This window comes from Neodiprion virginianus, chromosome 7, assembly GCF_021901495.1.
Source record: "Neodiprion virginianus isolate iyNeoVirg1 chromosome 7, iyNeoVirg1.1, whole genome shotgun sequence".
In the NCBI taxonomy this organism is placed as follows: Eukaryota; Metazoa; Arthropoda; class Insecta; order Hymenoptera; family Diprionidae; genus Neodiprion; species Neodiprion virginianus.
In genome coordinates this window covers 24,728,578-24,741,581 of record NC_060883.1, presented here as the reverse complement: position 1 = coordinate 24,741,581, position 13,004 = coordinate 24,728,578, and the positions used below count along the sequence as shown (strand labels likewise).

General features: G+C 39.9%; 4 protein-coding genes across 14 annotated transcripts in view; 2 read left to right on the top strand and 2 right to left on the bottom strand.

The window, feature by feature from the left end:
• Positions 1-53: 53 nt before the first annotated feature.
• Positions 54-13,004, top strand: part of LOC124309222 (uncharacterized) — a 112,255-nt gene continuing 99,304 nt past the window's right edge. Inside the window, exons 1-2 of one of the 5 annotated variants that reach the window (XR_006909199.1) lie at positions 54-577; positions 9,949-10,115. The gene's annotated coding sequence lies outside the window, so the exon portion shown is untranslated. Of the gene's footprint in view, positions 578-9,948; positions 10,116-13,004 lie in introns of those variants that run through there. The other 4 variants (XR_006909200.1, XM_046772644.1, XR_006909202.1 and 1 more) reach the window with 4 other exon arrangements.
• On the bottom strand, positions 803-3,686 carry LOC124309220 (uncharacterized). Of its 3 annotated transcripts, none has more exons than XM_046772638.1 (5): positions 3,591-3,686; positions 2,876-3,015; positions 2,561-2,685; positions 2,253-2,395; positions 803-2,138 (listed from the first exon to the last, which is right to left on the bottom strand). In XM_046772638.1, exons 1-5 carry the CDS (start codon positions 3,598-3,600, stop codon positions 1,651-1,653), a joined length of 906 nt encoding a protein of 301 aa, XP_046628594.1. In that variant the 5' UTR covers positions 3,601-3,686; the 3' UTR covers positions 803-1,650. The 3 variants fall into 3 exon arrangements, with proteins under 3 accessions (XP_046628594.1, XP_046628596.1, XP_046628595.1); XM_046772640.1 differs by lacking the exon at positions 3,591-3,686 and adding an exon at positions 3,347-3,576 and having other exon boundaries at positions 2,561-2,681; XM_046772639.1 differs by lacking the exon at positions 3,591-3,686 and adding an exon at positions 3,347-3,574.
• Positions 803-13,004, bottom strand: part of LOC124309213 (protein madd-4) — a 102,511-nt gene continuing 90,309 nt past the window's right edge. For 4 of the 5 annotated variants that reach the window (XM_046772618.1, XM_046772619.1, XM_046772620.1 and 1 more), the window contains 6 exons: positions 11,411-12,449; positions 11,238-11,320; positions 10,949-11,162; positions 10,699-10,871; positions 10,228-10,381; positions 7,411-10,091 (listed from right to left, as the gene is read on the bottom strand). In XM_046772618.1, the coding sequence (XP_046628574.1) occupies positions 9,982-10,091; positions 10,228-10,381; positions 10,699-10,871; positions 10,949-11,162; positions 11,238-11,320; positions 11,411-12,449 (1,773 nt within the window). In that variant the 3' untranslated portion in view covers positions 7,411-9,981. Of the gene's footprint in view, positions 1,630-7,410; positions 10,092-10,227; positions 10,382-10,698; positions 10,872-10,948; positions 11,163-11,237; positions 11,321-11,410; positions 12,450-13,004 lie in introns of those variants that run through there. The other variant, XR_006909198.1, reaches the window with a different exon arrangement.
• Positions 4,836-8,172, top strand: LOC124309219 (hydroxylysine kinase). Its single transcript, XM_046772637.1, has one exon. The coding sequence runs from the start codon at positions 5,188-5,190 to the stop codon at positions 6,262-6,264; it is 1,077 nt and encodes a 358-aa protein (XP_046628593.1). The 5' UTR covers positions 4,836-5,187; the 3' UTR covers positions 6,265-8,172.

Sequence of the window (13,004 nt, the reverse complement as noted above, 5' to 3'; positions counted from 1 at the left end):
CTGTTCCTGAGTCACGTGTCACCATCACGCGACCGACCGACGCGACGTTCAGTTGTTACCGTCGTTACGCGACGTTCATTTGTCGCGCGACATTCGATTGAGTCGTTTCTCGTCGAATTCCGGTATACGTCTGAAATTTAGAATTCAATCCCGTGAAATATTGATACCCCGTGTGGTTGATAACAGTGATAATTATCACGATACGTAGGATAAGTTGAGGATACTGAGAAGTGGGGCTCAGTGAATATTTTAGGAGTTTTCTTTCAGTTACGAACTTATCCGCGCTCACTTGTTTCTCTCGACTTTTTTCGAATAGTACGTTGATGTTTTTTTCGAACGAGTGATGCTGTGAGCTTCCCGACGATAATCGCGAAATTACGATGCAATCGTCGTCGTAAACTTTCTACTGGGAAAAGATGAGATTGCCCCGAAGGTGTTTTCTACAGTAGTGTGTTGTGCTGTGGTAAAATCAAGTGCTGGTGATAATCGAATTCTTCCAAACGCCTTCAGTTTTCGAGGACCAAATAGAGTGATGGCTGCCTGGATGCATTTTTGAGTACTTGCTTGATTTTAAAAGGTTAGTGATAAATAGTTTACTAGTAAAATATTTCGGTTACGCATCTTTTTCGTATGTTTCACTCTTTGAACATTGTACACGCCGCAATTAGTCAATGGAACTAGCTGAAAAATTATATAAATCTCTCGTTATTTTCATTTCGTTGAAAAACGAAGTCTAATTATCATACTAGGTTTTTCACCGAACAATAACTGCGACATGATGAATCAATGAGACCTTATCGAAGAAATTATATATCATTTTATTATATATTCCAAAATGCCTATTTATATTATATTTACACGTATTATCTATTCATTTATATACATTACACAGTTATTTCAATTTTTGTATCACATATGGTAATTAATTGAGACTTCGTGCGGTAATACCTGTAAGTTGTATGCACACCAGCTTTTCTTGATTCAAGGGAATATATCTCAAGCAATAAAATATTTTCTTATATTATTCTCATAATAGGTATTCTCATTATACTATATTCGAACATGAATCTGAGAAAATATCACACTGTTATTTCAAAAGCGTTCAGAAGTATGAATTTCTAATTAAGTACGAAACGATTATGGTGTCACAAAATAAAGAATGGCACATATTTGAATGTATTTATATAACGCGAGCATGTTTTCATTTTCGACTCACCTATAACTCGTATTGCAAACTTGAGCTTGGCCCGAAAAGACCTGAGTTTAACTCCCCGTTACGCAATATACTAATTTCATCTTCTATCAGTTGATCGAATTAAACCCCTAGTTAAATTATCGAAGCACTGCAATAACACCGCTATCCTTTGAGATCCTCTTTACATGTTTCAAACACGTACAGTAATGGAAATTTTTCAAAATACTGAATAAGCAGAGAAAACTGCAATGGAAAAACGATTCGATTCTTTGTTTAAATATTGGATAAAAATTTAGCGAAAAAGGAAACTAAAACTTTCTTTCTCAACTATCGCCATGCAGTGATCTATGATGCTTGAAAAATTGAAAAACCTTCGAGATACTAGTCTCCTGTAAGATATACACAGCAAAATATTTTACATCCGCTACGGTCTTCTTAGAGTGTGTTTCGCTTTGTTATCTGCCGATATACTCTATCGCATCTTCGTCAATGACAAGCACCTCGTATTCCGTAAAAGCAACCTCACCTTCGTTCAGAGGTATATAACAGACCTGGTGGTTAGGTTGGACCTTTCCTATGTAGTATATGTTCTCGTGGAGCACTCTGCCGACGAAGAGAGCATAACTGTCCTCTGTTTCACCTCCGGGTAACGCGTACAGAGGTACCGATCCCTGCCAGCTTCTTACCCAGCCCACATTGGGATGGCACAGAATTTGAAACTCTTTTTTATGATGCGTCGATCCACCCCATGATAGGCTACAAATTCTTTCTCGGACACTGCCTGGGGTTATGGTGTTGCTATGCCGAGCTCGGCCTATGTAAAGTCCATCATCCGAAGCACTCACCGCATTCCTGGGCAATCCTTCGTCAGAATTGCAATCTATCCAATAGTTGCATGTCGCAGCTAACTGTGTACGTACAGCGGGTAGAGAGGCAGTGTAGTCTACAAAGAAGAAATAAAAATATTGAATTGCACTTCATCGCAATATTTTAATAGGGAATTTTTTAACATCACTGCTGTTATTTGTGTATTTTAAAAGGCTGAAAGTCGACTCACGTTCAAGAATCCATTCTCCCCTCGCACCCCATGCCGTGCTGAACCCTATGAAGTTCACAACAAACGGATCGTTGTCTTTGTACCTCATTCGGACATCGCCAAAGTTCTGACAAATTACTTCCAGAAGCCCGTCGCACCACCACCTGTGACGGGATCGTGTTCAAATTGCATTCTGAATTCATTGAGCCAGTTTGAAGAGACGGTCATATTTGCGGTTCGCTCATTTGATTCCTTACTTGTAACGAATTGCAAATGAACTCGTCCGTTTTCTTCCGTTTGACGTTTCTTATAAAATTTCTTGTACCTACTTGATACAAAAATCCCTCTGCTCCTCACTACTCAATATACTTTCTGTTTCTGCCTCGACAACATCTGAGTCTGAGCTGTTCCTCTTGATAGTTGACATTTTGTTGCCCCATCCACCTATGACTATCTGGGGAAAGAGAAATTAGTTTACTTATCGCAAGGAGAAACCATGCCATTGAATAATCCAATTTTTAGTTTCTCTCATGCAATGCAACGCTTGTATACGACATTTCTCACGATGCTTTTAGTCCCACAGACCCTGATAATGACGCATTTTTATTTTACTCGATACCTGCTTCGTCGACCAATTCACTTACCTCGTAAACATTTGAGTCCTCGTTCAGATGAGTTCTTAGCGCTATTCTTGCATCATGGGCTGCCGATACACTAAGCTGTATTTTCTTCTTTGTTATAGGAAAGTACCGGTATTCCGGACTGTCGATTGTGTTAAACCTAACTGTGAATGAAGACAAGATTAGGGATTAGAAGCAAATTAGAGACTACGCTAGAGCGAATTACTAAAAGAGAAACTCTTAACACCATGTAATCGGTTCAGATGTAAACAGGAAAAAACTTATGACCATGAAACTGCATAGTATATGTACTGTGAATTGAAACACAAGTTAAGTCACTGTTCAGAAATCCGGTTTTGGTGGGTGGAATTTTAATCGAGGTAAAAAAAAAATAGGCCGAAAGAAACATTATGTCGCCGTGATCAAAGTGCACTGGACTTGATGAAGCTTTGTTAAATTTTGCCGCGATCGTGGCAAATGGTCAGTTTTATTTACATGATTCAAGTCTTGATCCTAGGTATTATCTACCAAAGCTGACAATCAGCGAGTGGTATCGGCGAATTGTCGATGACAGATTCATCGAGACGGTGCCACGATAGAGTTTGGAATGAGGTTTAGCGTTACACGTCAGAAATTAACAACATCTTAATCTAATCCGGATTTAGGGCTGAACTTGTTTCGAACTTGAACACTCCAGTCGAGTCTTTTATTTTCTAACCAGCAATTAGCGTGTACTTACGCGTGGCCATGACGATCGGAGCGTTTGTGAGCGTTTGTAAGCGTTTGTTCGACTGCCTAGCCGTAGTCTGAGCGTGGTGGAGCTCAACACCTGACAATTATCGACTCTTCTCTCGACTCTCGCAATTCGCAACGAGAGTCGCTGTATCCTATTCATGGCGATCCTGTACAGGGTTTGAATACTACCGCCAAATGGTTATAAAGCAGAATGGTTTTTTTTCTACGTAGAAACTAAGCAAACGAAATCTTTCATACAAGTGTTCTTTACGAAAAATTTATTGCCATTATTTGTATACCGTAGAGGAGAAGAAAATTTAAAGATCATTGATTTCGCAATCACTTTACTTTCTGTCTCTGCGGTCAACTGTAAAAGATATTGGATTTATGCTGAGAAGACGGTCGGTACTTAGATTTTCGAAATTGGTAAATTCCTCTTGAATGTGGTTTCGGCGAAGCATCGTCTCCTCCTTTAATTCTTTCATTATTTTCTTCATTGTTCCGTTGGACTTTTTGAGGTTCTCGTAAGCTGCGGTGTCAAGGTATACGGACAATATGATACCGATGCGTTACTACGAATTCTGCGTCTTACAATTATCAACAGCTAGGCCTCGGCTTCCAAAAGAATATTTCCACTAGTAGTTTAGTTACGAAAATGTTATACCTTCTCTCATTTCGCGTTTATCCCTCTGCAAGGCTGACTTCAAATCCAGGAACGATTTCAAGATCTTAGGTTGACATATCGAGCGATGCTGGTCTAACTCGTCGCGGACGATTATTATTCCAAATTTTCTCTCCTCCCTAAATATGTACGCGTCTAATTCCTGGACAGCGTTTTCGAATTTCACCTTCCTTCCTGACTGACACTCGGAATAATTCCCAAGGGGCATCAAGATTTCGTATATAGTGTACATTTATACCATCATTGAGCCCGACGCAACCACTCGCTTTATGCCTGTCACACGCATCGATCGGGCGGAAATACTCCGAGTTTGCTCCGAGGGCGTGAGATCAATATATTATTATTATTATCTAGACAAAGTTATTTCCGTAGTATTTACCGTAGTTTGTCAGAACCGAATGAAATGAGTAAAAGGAGAGAAGTTTCAGCGTTTTTCGAAAGTCGGTTCTGTTTTATCTTTCGTGCTCCCTCTAATCACTTATCACTACATATATATTATATCTACATTAAGTACGAGATTCCTCGCCTTGGCATCAGTTTTCGTTCATCTATACACTGCATCAGATATTATACTGTTGACTGTTGCCTCCGATAACCTTATCATCTTGATAACGATGAATGCAATGCTGTATTCGAAATAGCACATCGTTTAGTCAAGCTTTACGAGCAATATCGAGTCTTAGTGGAGCAGCATCCACCTCCTCATCCTAGTGTGTTATACCTTCCGGAGATGCGTAGCAATCGCGGGCCAAGACTGGGCTTTATAGACGTGATTGACGCAATTGAATATTAAACGATCCTTCCGCCTACGGCCAGTTACAGGCGCTAGTCGCGCCACAAATTTCGATCGGTCGGGTTCGTCGTTGGGATTCCGAAACATAAAAGCTCGTGGTATTGGGAGTTAAATTGAATTCGCATAATGTCCGCTCTTAGCGGTGACGAAATTCTACAACCCGGCCAATTGATCAGACCCAAAGCTGATTCGAAAACCGCTGCGGATCTGGTGCACCGTTTGTACGGATTGAATGTGAAGCTGGTCTCCGAGTTGAACGCCTACGACGATAAGAATTTCCACGTTCTCTGCGAAGAGGAGTTCGAAAATCCTGGGATAACCGATGTCGAGAGGGACGGCTACGTTCTCAAAATCACGAACTCTCTCGATTCGCGGAAGACCGGATTCGTCGAGGGTCAAACCGCGATGCTGGACTTCCTCGAGGAGAACGGAATAAGAGCCCCCAAGCCTGTAAAGAACTTAGAAAACCGCTACTACTCCCTGGAGCTCCTCGGCGACGGAGCGGAGAAACACGTCGTCAGACTCCTGACTTACATACCCGGAGATATTCTCCATCGGCGCGCCGATCCCCCGGACGAGCTGCTCGCGGACGTCGGGCGATTCGCCGCGGAACTCGACGAGGCTCTGAAGAAGTTTCATCATCCGGCTTACGAGCAGCACCGCACCCTCTGGATGCTGAACTCCGTACCGAGGCTGAGGGACTTCGTTCACGCGGTCGATGATGCCCGGCGAAGACGAGTGGTGAACGAGGTGGTCGCCAAGTTCGAGGAGGAAGTTACGGGGGGCATGGAGATGCTGGAGAAAGGCATAATTCACGGCGATCTAAACGAGCAGAACATCCTCGTCGACGACGAAGGGAAAAGGGTCGTGGCGGTTATCGACATCGGGGACTCCCAAAGGTCTTGTTTGATATTCGAGATCGCGATCGCGCTCTGCCACATGCTGCTTCAGGCGGATGATATTTCCAGAGGAAAACACGTATTGAGAGGGTATCAGACTGTCAGGAGAATCCCCGAGATTGAGAGGAACGTCTTAAAGACATGCGTATGCGGACGGCTCTGCCAGAGCCTCGTGCTTGGCGCTTATTCGTATATGAATGATCCGGGGAACGAGTATCTTTTGTCTACTCAAAAGAGGGGATGGTCGCTTTTGGAGGAGCTTTGGGAATTGAGTAACGACGCGCTTTTAAAACTGTGGGAATGAAATGATGACACAGGTCTGCACCGAAAAACTGCACAGGCTTTTCTTTTATACTGTTCGTTATAAAATTTCACTCACTGAAATCGGAAAAAATACTATAAAAGTTCCATCACGTCAGGTTTTTTCTTCAACTCGTGTTTTGTAGTTTCATTTAGAGTGAAACTCCCGTTTAACTCGATATCTGGTATCCTATTCTTGATTATAAAAGTCCCATGCAGAAGTGATTTCTTACTTCCGTTTAATACGTATTAGAGTGAGACTCAAGAATATATACAAACAGCGAAAGAGAAAATGGAAACCGGAAGCGTGCTCGGAGGCGTATCAACGAGAGGAAGAACAGGTTTCAAAGGTCTTAACCAATCAAAAGTTTCACAATGTTATCGTTGGTTACGGGCCTTTTTTTTTACTCAACATAAAATATTCAATTCTATTATATAACTATATTTTTAATGAATTGTTCTGTTTGTTTTTATTTTGATTTAACTTCCCATAAGTCAATGAATCCCGTGGTGACGTGCTTGGCAGAGTGACGAATGTCTATCACAAAGTTATAACTTATTAAGTTACATAACAACTGCTGCGTGATTCTGGGAGCACGCCGTTCTATACTCCCAAGCCATTAATTTGATGTAATGTACATATTATTTTTACGTCCTTAATGTTCTCTTTACCAGTAACTCATTTTTCCAAACGAATGTAACACAAATAATTGAGTTCACTGCTAAATATCTTGTGACAGTGTTCATAATGTAACGATCACATCGCTGTTATTTATATAACGTCAATAATATATTTCATCCCGCCAACATTACGAGACTGCAATACTTTTTCTCGTAGTGGTATACCTATAATTCAAAACAACGGAAAGATATTCCGACTCAGTTTTTGCTATACGATTATTGTCGCATAGCTTCTGATTTCTAGATAACATAACTGCAACTAGCTATGTTGGCTGGGTTGTATTTTGCAAAAATACTGTATGTGATGGAAGAAACTGAAAGTCCTTTGTGGATTCAGCATACTCGAAAATATAAAACTTACCACAAAAATCCCGTGCAGCTGCAATTTCTCGCTTTTTTTTTGCAGACCTGTGTAAATTATGCCAGATAAAATTGGCTAGTAAAACACGAAGCATGCGGTACATGTATATACTTTTGAATTTTTATTCGTCATTTAATGTAATATGTATAATAGGCAGTTACATATTTACATAGATATAATGTTGAATCATAACACTCTCCGCACACTTAATGTACATAATAATTATCATTTTACACAACTAGGATCGACGTGTTATATATGTACAAAAACTTAAACCTACACAACGAAATGAAACCTTAAAGTATATCGTGTATAACACACCTAGTTCATATTGTTTACGCGTGAACAATTTTGACATTTGGCGGCTACTACAAAATTCAACGTGCGTCGCATTCGGTGTGTTCAATATCTTATTTCATTACAACTTTTTCTTCACGTGTCATAATTGTGTAAGTAATAGAATAAAAATTACGGTCAAATTTTAAATCAAAATTGAAATATATAATTGTTCAACATCATTTTCCAGTAATTGCGAAATTTTGCAATAATATTCTACACTACTTGCATGTATATTATAATATGTATAATCGTTCATCTGAATAATCATAATATGATAGTTATATTACACTGGGCTATAAATTCACATCTACGGTGTTGTTTTCTTCGTTTTGCCAGATTCACGTAAACCTCGTATAGGTATAACATATAATATTATGCACAGCTGCATTTCTTATTCAATAGTTATTATTAATTATAATTTAAATACTATAGTGCTTCTTACAGTCGGCTCATTTGGCAAACCATTATTTTTTTTCCGTCTACTCTTCTCGTCGTTTATAAGTATAGAGGCAAATTCGTTGGTCGCAGAAATTTATTTGCAAAAAGTTTGAGCATCGTCCGCTGCGGATTGCCACCTATGAACTTGCGGTAAAATTTTTGTAAATAAATTTTTGCTGGAGATTCTTAACAAAATAAGTACATTATATATTACATGGTGTGTATAATATATAACTTTATATTTTTATTGCTTACAAACGATTGGCTGCACGTTTGACCAATATATAGCGTATATTATTTTGTATTCCTATCCTAATCATATATCTATACATTATTATAGGCATTCATTAATTCATTCATTATTTTTATTGTATTCTCTCTCTCTCTCTCTCTCTCTCTCTCTCTCTCTCACTCACTATAATATACATATATATTTATAATACTAGTTTGTTCCTATAACTTTTTAATATTTAGTTAGCTTTGTCAGCTCAGCGCGCACAGTTCAATGAAAAACAATTAATAATAGTACAATAAATACAAAGTTATGTGATCGTACCTAATGTGAAATGTATAAAATAATTCGAGGGAAGGAAATCGAAACCAGCAATCGTTTAACGAAAATTGAATTATCGTGGTAATGCCCCTTTGGGAACGGAATGTACTATTATATTTATTTATATAGCTATATTATGTGACGAAATTATAAACCCGATCTATGAAAATATTGCTCAGTCTTGAAGAACGATTCTTGCAGGTATGTTTAAACAGTTCGCGCGTTGGTTTGTGAATATATGAAACTGCGCTGTGGTTAGTAAATAGAAATATAAATTACCATGCACGGAATTGAAATCATACGGTATAATCAGTACAACAATAATACAAATCGCAGTTAGTCTAAATCGTATATAATTAAATATATTATTATTATTACTGTTATTATTATTTTTTTTATTACTTAACTTTGAATACTTTTACGTTAAAGCCATTTTATGTGCGAGTCAAGCACCAGCATTGAAATACTTTAATGACAATAATCTTATCAACTTCGTGTAGAGTAATAAGTCCTTGTTTTCATCTTCTGAAACGGTGACTGTAACGTATATTTAAAATTCACAGTTAGACTTGAAACAATATCGCTTATTTGTTGTTTTGGAAAATTGTCCGAGATGCGCGGTGTTATTGTGTTTTTTTTTTCCTGACATTTGGCTTAGTACCTACTGTGGAATTTAGTCGACATTAAGGAACGCGCCAAATAACCCGGAATTATAATTAATCTCTGCATGTTACAGCTTAATTAGTGTAATTTCAAGTTTAATAAGATGTCGTCAATTTTTTAGTATTTTACGTTCTTACATTTCAGTTAATTTGAATAATTTTCTGTGAAAAACAAAAAACGATTTTCTTGATTTTCCTAATTTGCTTGCTTAAATACGTAAAATATATTGTTTACATGTATTGAGTGGCAACGAAATTATAATTTATCGGCGAAGAGAAATGATAAAAATATTTAATTTCGGAGAAATTGGTAAAGATTATTATTCGCGTAACAAGTCGGTCAACCACATACTATAATTCTTAAATTATGTATATATAGTATATTATATCTTGTTATTTTGTATAATATTTAACGTATTTTTAAACAATACACTGCAACTGTCACGTTGCCAACTTTAGTCAATTTTCAACCAATTTTATACCTACGAGGTATTCAATCATGATTCAATCTCATATAACAAATTTTTCCATTTTTCTTGTTTCCCTAATCTTCTTTTTTTCTACATATCTAGCTGCAAAATTTTCTCCATCTTTTCGTGAATCTAGCTCTTCTTTGTCCTGTTGTCTAACCTTTTATCTTCTCTTCAATTTCAGTGCCGTCACTTGATTCGAGATCGTCACGCCGTCTTAGGACTGCTGACGACAGGATTGGCAACACTGTTTCTCGTAAAGAGGCACTCGGCACATATTCATTGCTTTTACTTTACCGCAGAACTGCGAAAGATCCTTACAGTGATCTGAAACATCGAAATGGTCTACCGGTAAGTTACGCCACACAATATTTACTCCGAACGACACGTTATCCGGAATTACGAAACCGAACTGCGTGTCCGACCCGACGTTGTAAAAGCACAGATGCGCCATGAGTTTTACCTGTTGTTTGGAGGCAAGGTGGTCCTTTGCACGTTTTCATAACAGAAGGTCGTGGAACGTCCCTGCAGGCGTTGCCCGCTGCCTTTTTCGTCCCAAACCAGACACACTGTAAGATTCTGTACTTGACCCCATCCTCCTCGCAGGAAGCGGTGCACTGAAATAATGTTTCGTTAAATATTTTTGTGTTCTGCAAAAAATACTCCCCCGTGATACTTTTTCGGTAAAGAATATACCAAGGGGTTAATCACTCTTGATATCTGGTGTAAGCTTTTTCGGAAATCTTGTGAAATCTCTTGCAATCTTTTGAAATTCTTTGAAATCCCAGAAATATTGCGAAATCTTTTTAATCTCGAAATCGGGTGTACATCGAATTGACGAGTGATTAACCTTTCGGGAAATACCGACTCGATGCACCTAGAACCATCGAAATTTTCCTAAGCACCCGTATTTTGAACCCGATGATTTACTCACTTCCGACCATTCGCCAACCCGCCATACACCTTTGCACTCGTCGTTATAGCACTCGAGTCTTTGGGGGGGTTTGACACTCTCCTCGCATTTGCTGACATCGAGGACAGTCGCGTTCGTCGTACCGTTGGCCCCTTCCTCCGTAATGCGGCACGTAACTTCCCTCCTCTGCATTGCTGCAAAAGGATGAAAGTAGAGCAAATCGGAGAGGAAGAATGGTGAACTTTGAGGAGGACTCGAGGAATTCGCTAACCTGTTTGCCAAGTGAAACACCGCGACGTCTCGCAGGGCGTCCATTCCCCGGCATGCCACTGCGGGCATCTTTCTCCCCCGCAGGCTCGAACCTTTTCTGGAATCGAAATTCCCGCGTCTTCGCACAGCGTAGCACCGACGGCTGTTTTCGGGGCGACCTGAGTGGCGTTTATTGCGGTCTTTACGGGTCTCACGGTGCACTGAGCGCCTCTCATCTAAAGACCAAGAAGTTAAAATCGGCTTAGGAACCGGTTTGTATTATTTTACTGCGATATCGGAATATTGATAACCTGAAAACCGCCGCCACCGCAAGTCTGCGAACACTTGGACCATTCCGTTGTGACCCATTCAAACTTGAGCTCCTCAACGATGCCTGCAAGAAACAACATCGAGTGTTATCGGGATTTTTTACACTGGCGTTCAAGTAGCTGTGCTCCAGTGAATTTATCGCGTCGAAGCTTACTCTTTCCTAAAATGACGACAGGCTGTAAAGTCGACTCGTCGTCAATGTTTCCGTTTTCGAACGCAGTCGAGGTGAAAATTTCCCAAGTACTTATGGTGCCGCGGGGATTTCCGACCTCCTCGCCTTCGGGACTGGGGCTCAACGCTTCTTCGTTCGACTCGAGGTTGGTCGAACTTTCACTCGATTCTTCCGGTGATTCGGAATTTCCGTAGTTCGGGTTCAGCTGATCGTTGCCCGGAGTATTTTCTTCGACCTCGTCCTCCTTGGACTCCACTTTGCCAAGGTATTGCGTCTCCTCTGACGTCTGATTCTCCGTCACTTCGGGTTCGCTCGTTATCACGGAGTTCATTTCATTCACGCTCGCTGATCGAGTTACCGGCAAGGCTTCGTCGTTCATCCTCTTCTCCCGCTCATCGATCAAAGCTTCTCCAAAGTTATTTGTAGCAGTGCTGTCCCGGTTTCCTCTATTGGGAAATCCTTCTTTTGCAAAGGGCTTGGAGTCTGCCGGTTCTTGAACTTTCCGCGTCGTTTCGGCATTACTCGAATTTTCTTCGTTGCTCCGTTTCATTGCTGACAGTAATTCCTCGGCGAGATCAATCGATTTAATATCATCCCTGTCCTGTAATCGAACTTCTTGCGCACTTTGTTGGGCCTCGTGCCTTTTCGCGTTCCTCAGGGATTCCTCGATGAAATCTATCGCCGACAAAGTTGGGGCCGGTTTTTTTCTGTAAGTTATCTTTGGCGTGCTTATAGACTCGTCGCCGTTTTGAAGAGCGAATATCGCTTCGTCCAGGTCGTACGGGTCGTCGTCGATGATTATCCGCTCCTCGTCTGGGCCAAATTTCTCATCCGGTATCCCCGTGTTTCCTTGTAAAATACCAAAGTCGCTGTCGATTTCGTCCGCGAAGTTTCTTCCAGCTTTCCGATCCCTGAGAGTTCGAGTTGTCGGAATATCGTCGCTCCTCGAATCCTCGACATAATGTGGTGCCATCCTGTGACCCCGGTTTCCTATCGCGTTACCCTGAAATGGCCAATAGGCCTAGCGAACGATATTAGTATGATAGACAGTGGCTAACGATATCTGTGTGCGCTAATTTTATTTCTCTAACACATTACTTACAGGCAATTAAAGTATAATAGCAATTTAATAATAAATTATCACACAATACAAACATACTACAAAATAGAAACTTGTCAGTGGCTACAGTCATACTGTGCAGTAAAAAAAAAAAATATGTATATTATATATATGTCAAGGGTTAAGAACCAAAAGGGCATAACCGTCTTTCAGATTCGCGATTAAAATCCGCTTTCATCCATTTTTGTTGCAAAATGTGGCTTACGCCCTTTCAATTTTCAGCTCTTGACAACGAGGATATAGCTGAATTTTAGGGTTGCTGGCTGATATCCGTATTATTTGGTTATTTATCGTTAGTTGGATTATAAATGAACAGTAAAAGTACAGATAGTGTAGAGAGAGAAGCAGCAGGAAGTTGCGAGACTTGATAACTGAAAAATAAAAGAAAAGATACAAAATGCGAAAGATCTGTCAACTTGGGAAGCAAACGTAAAATGAAATGCAAAAAAAAAAAAA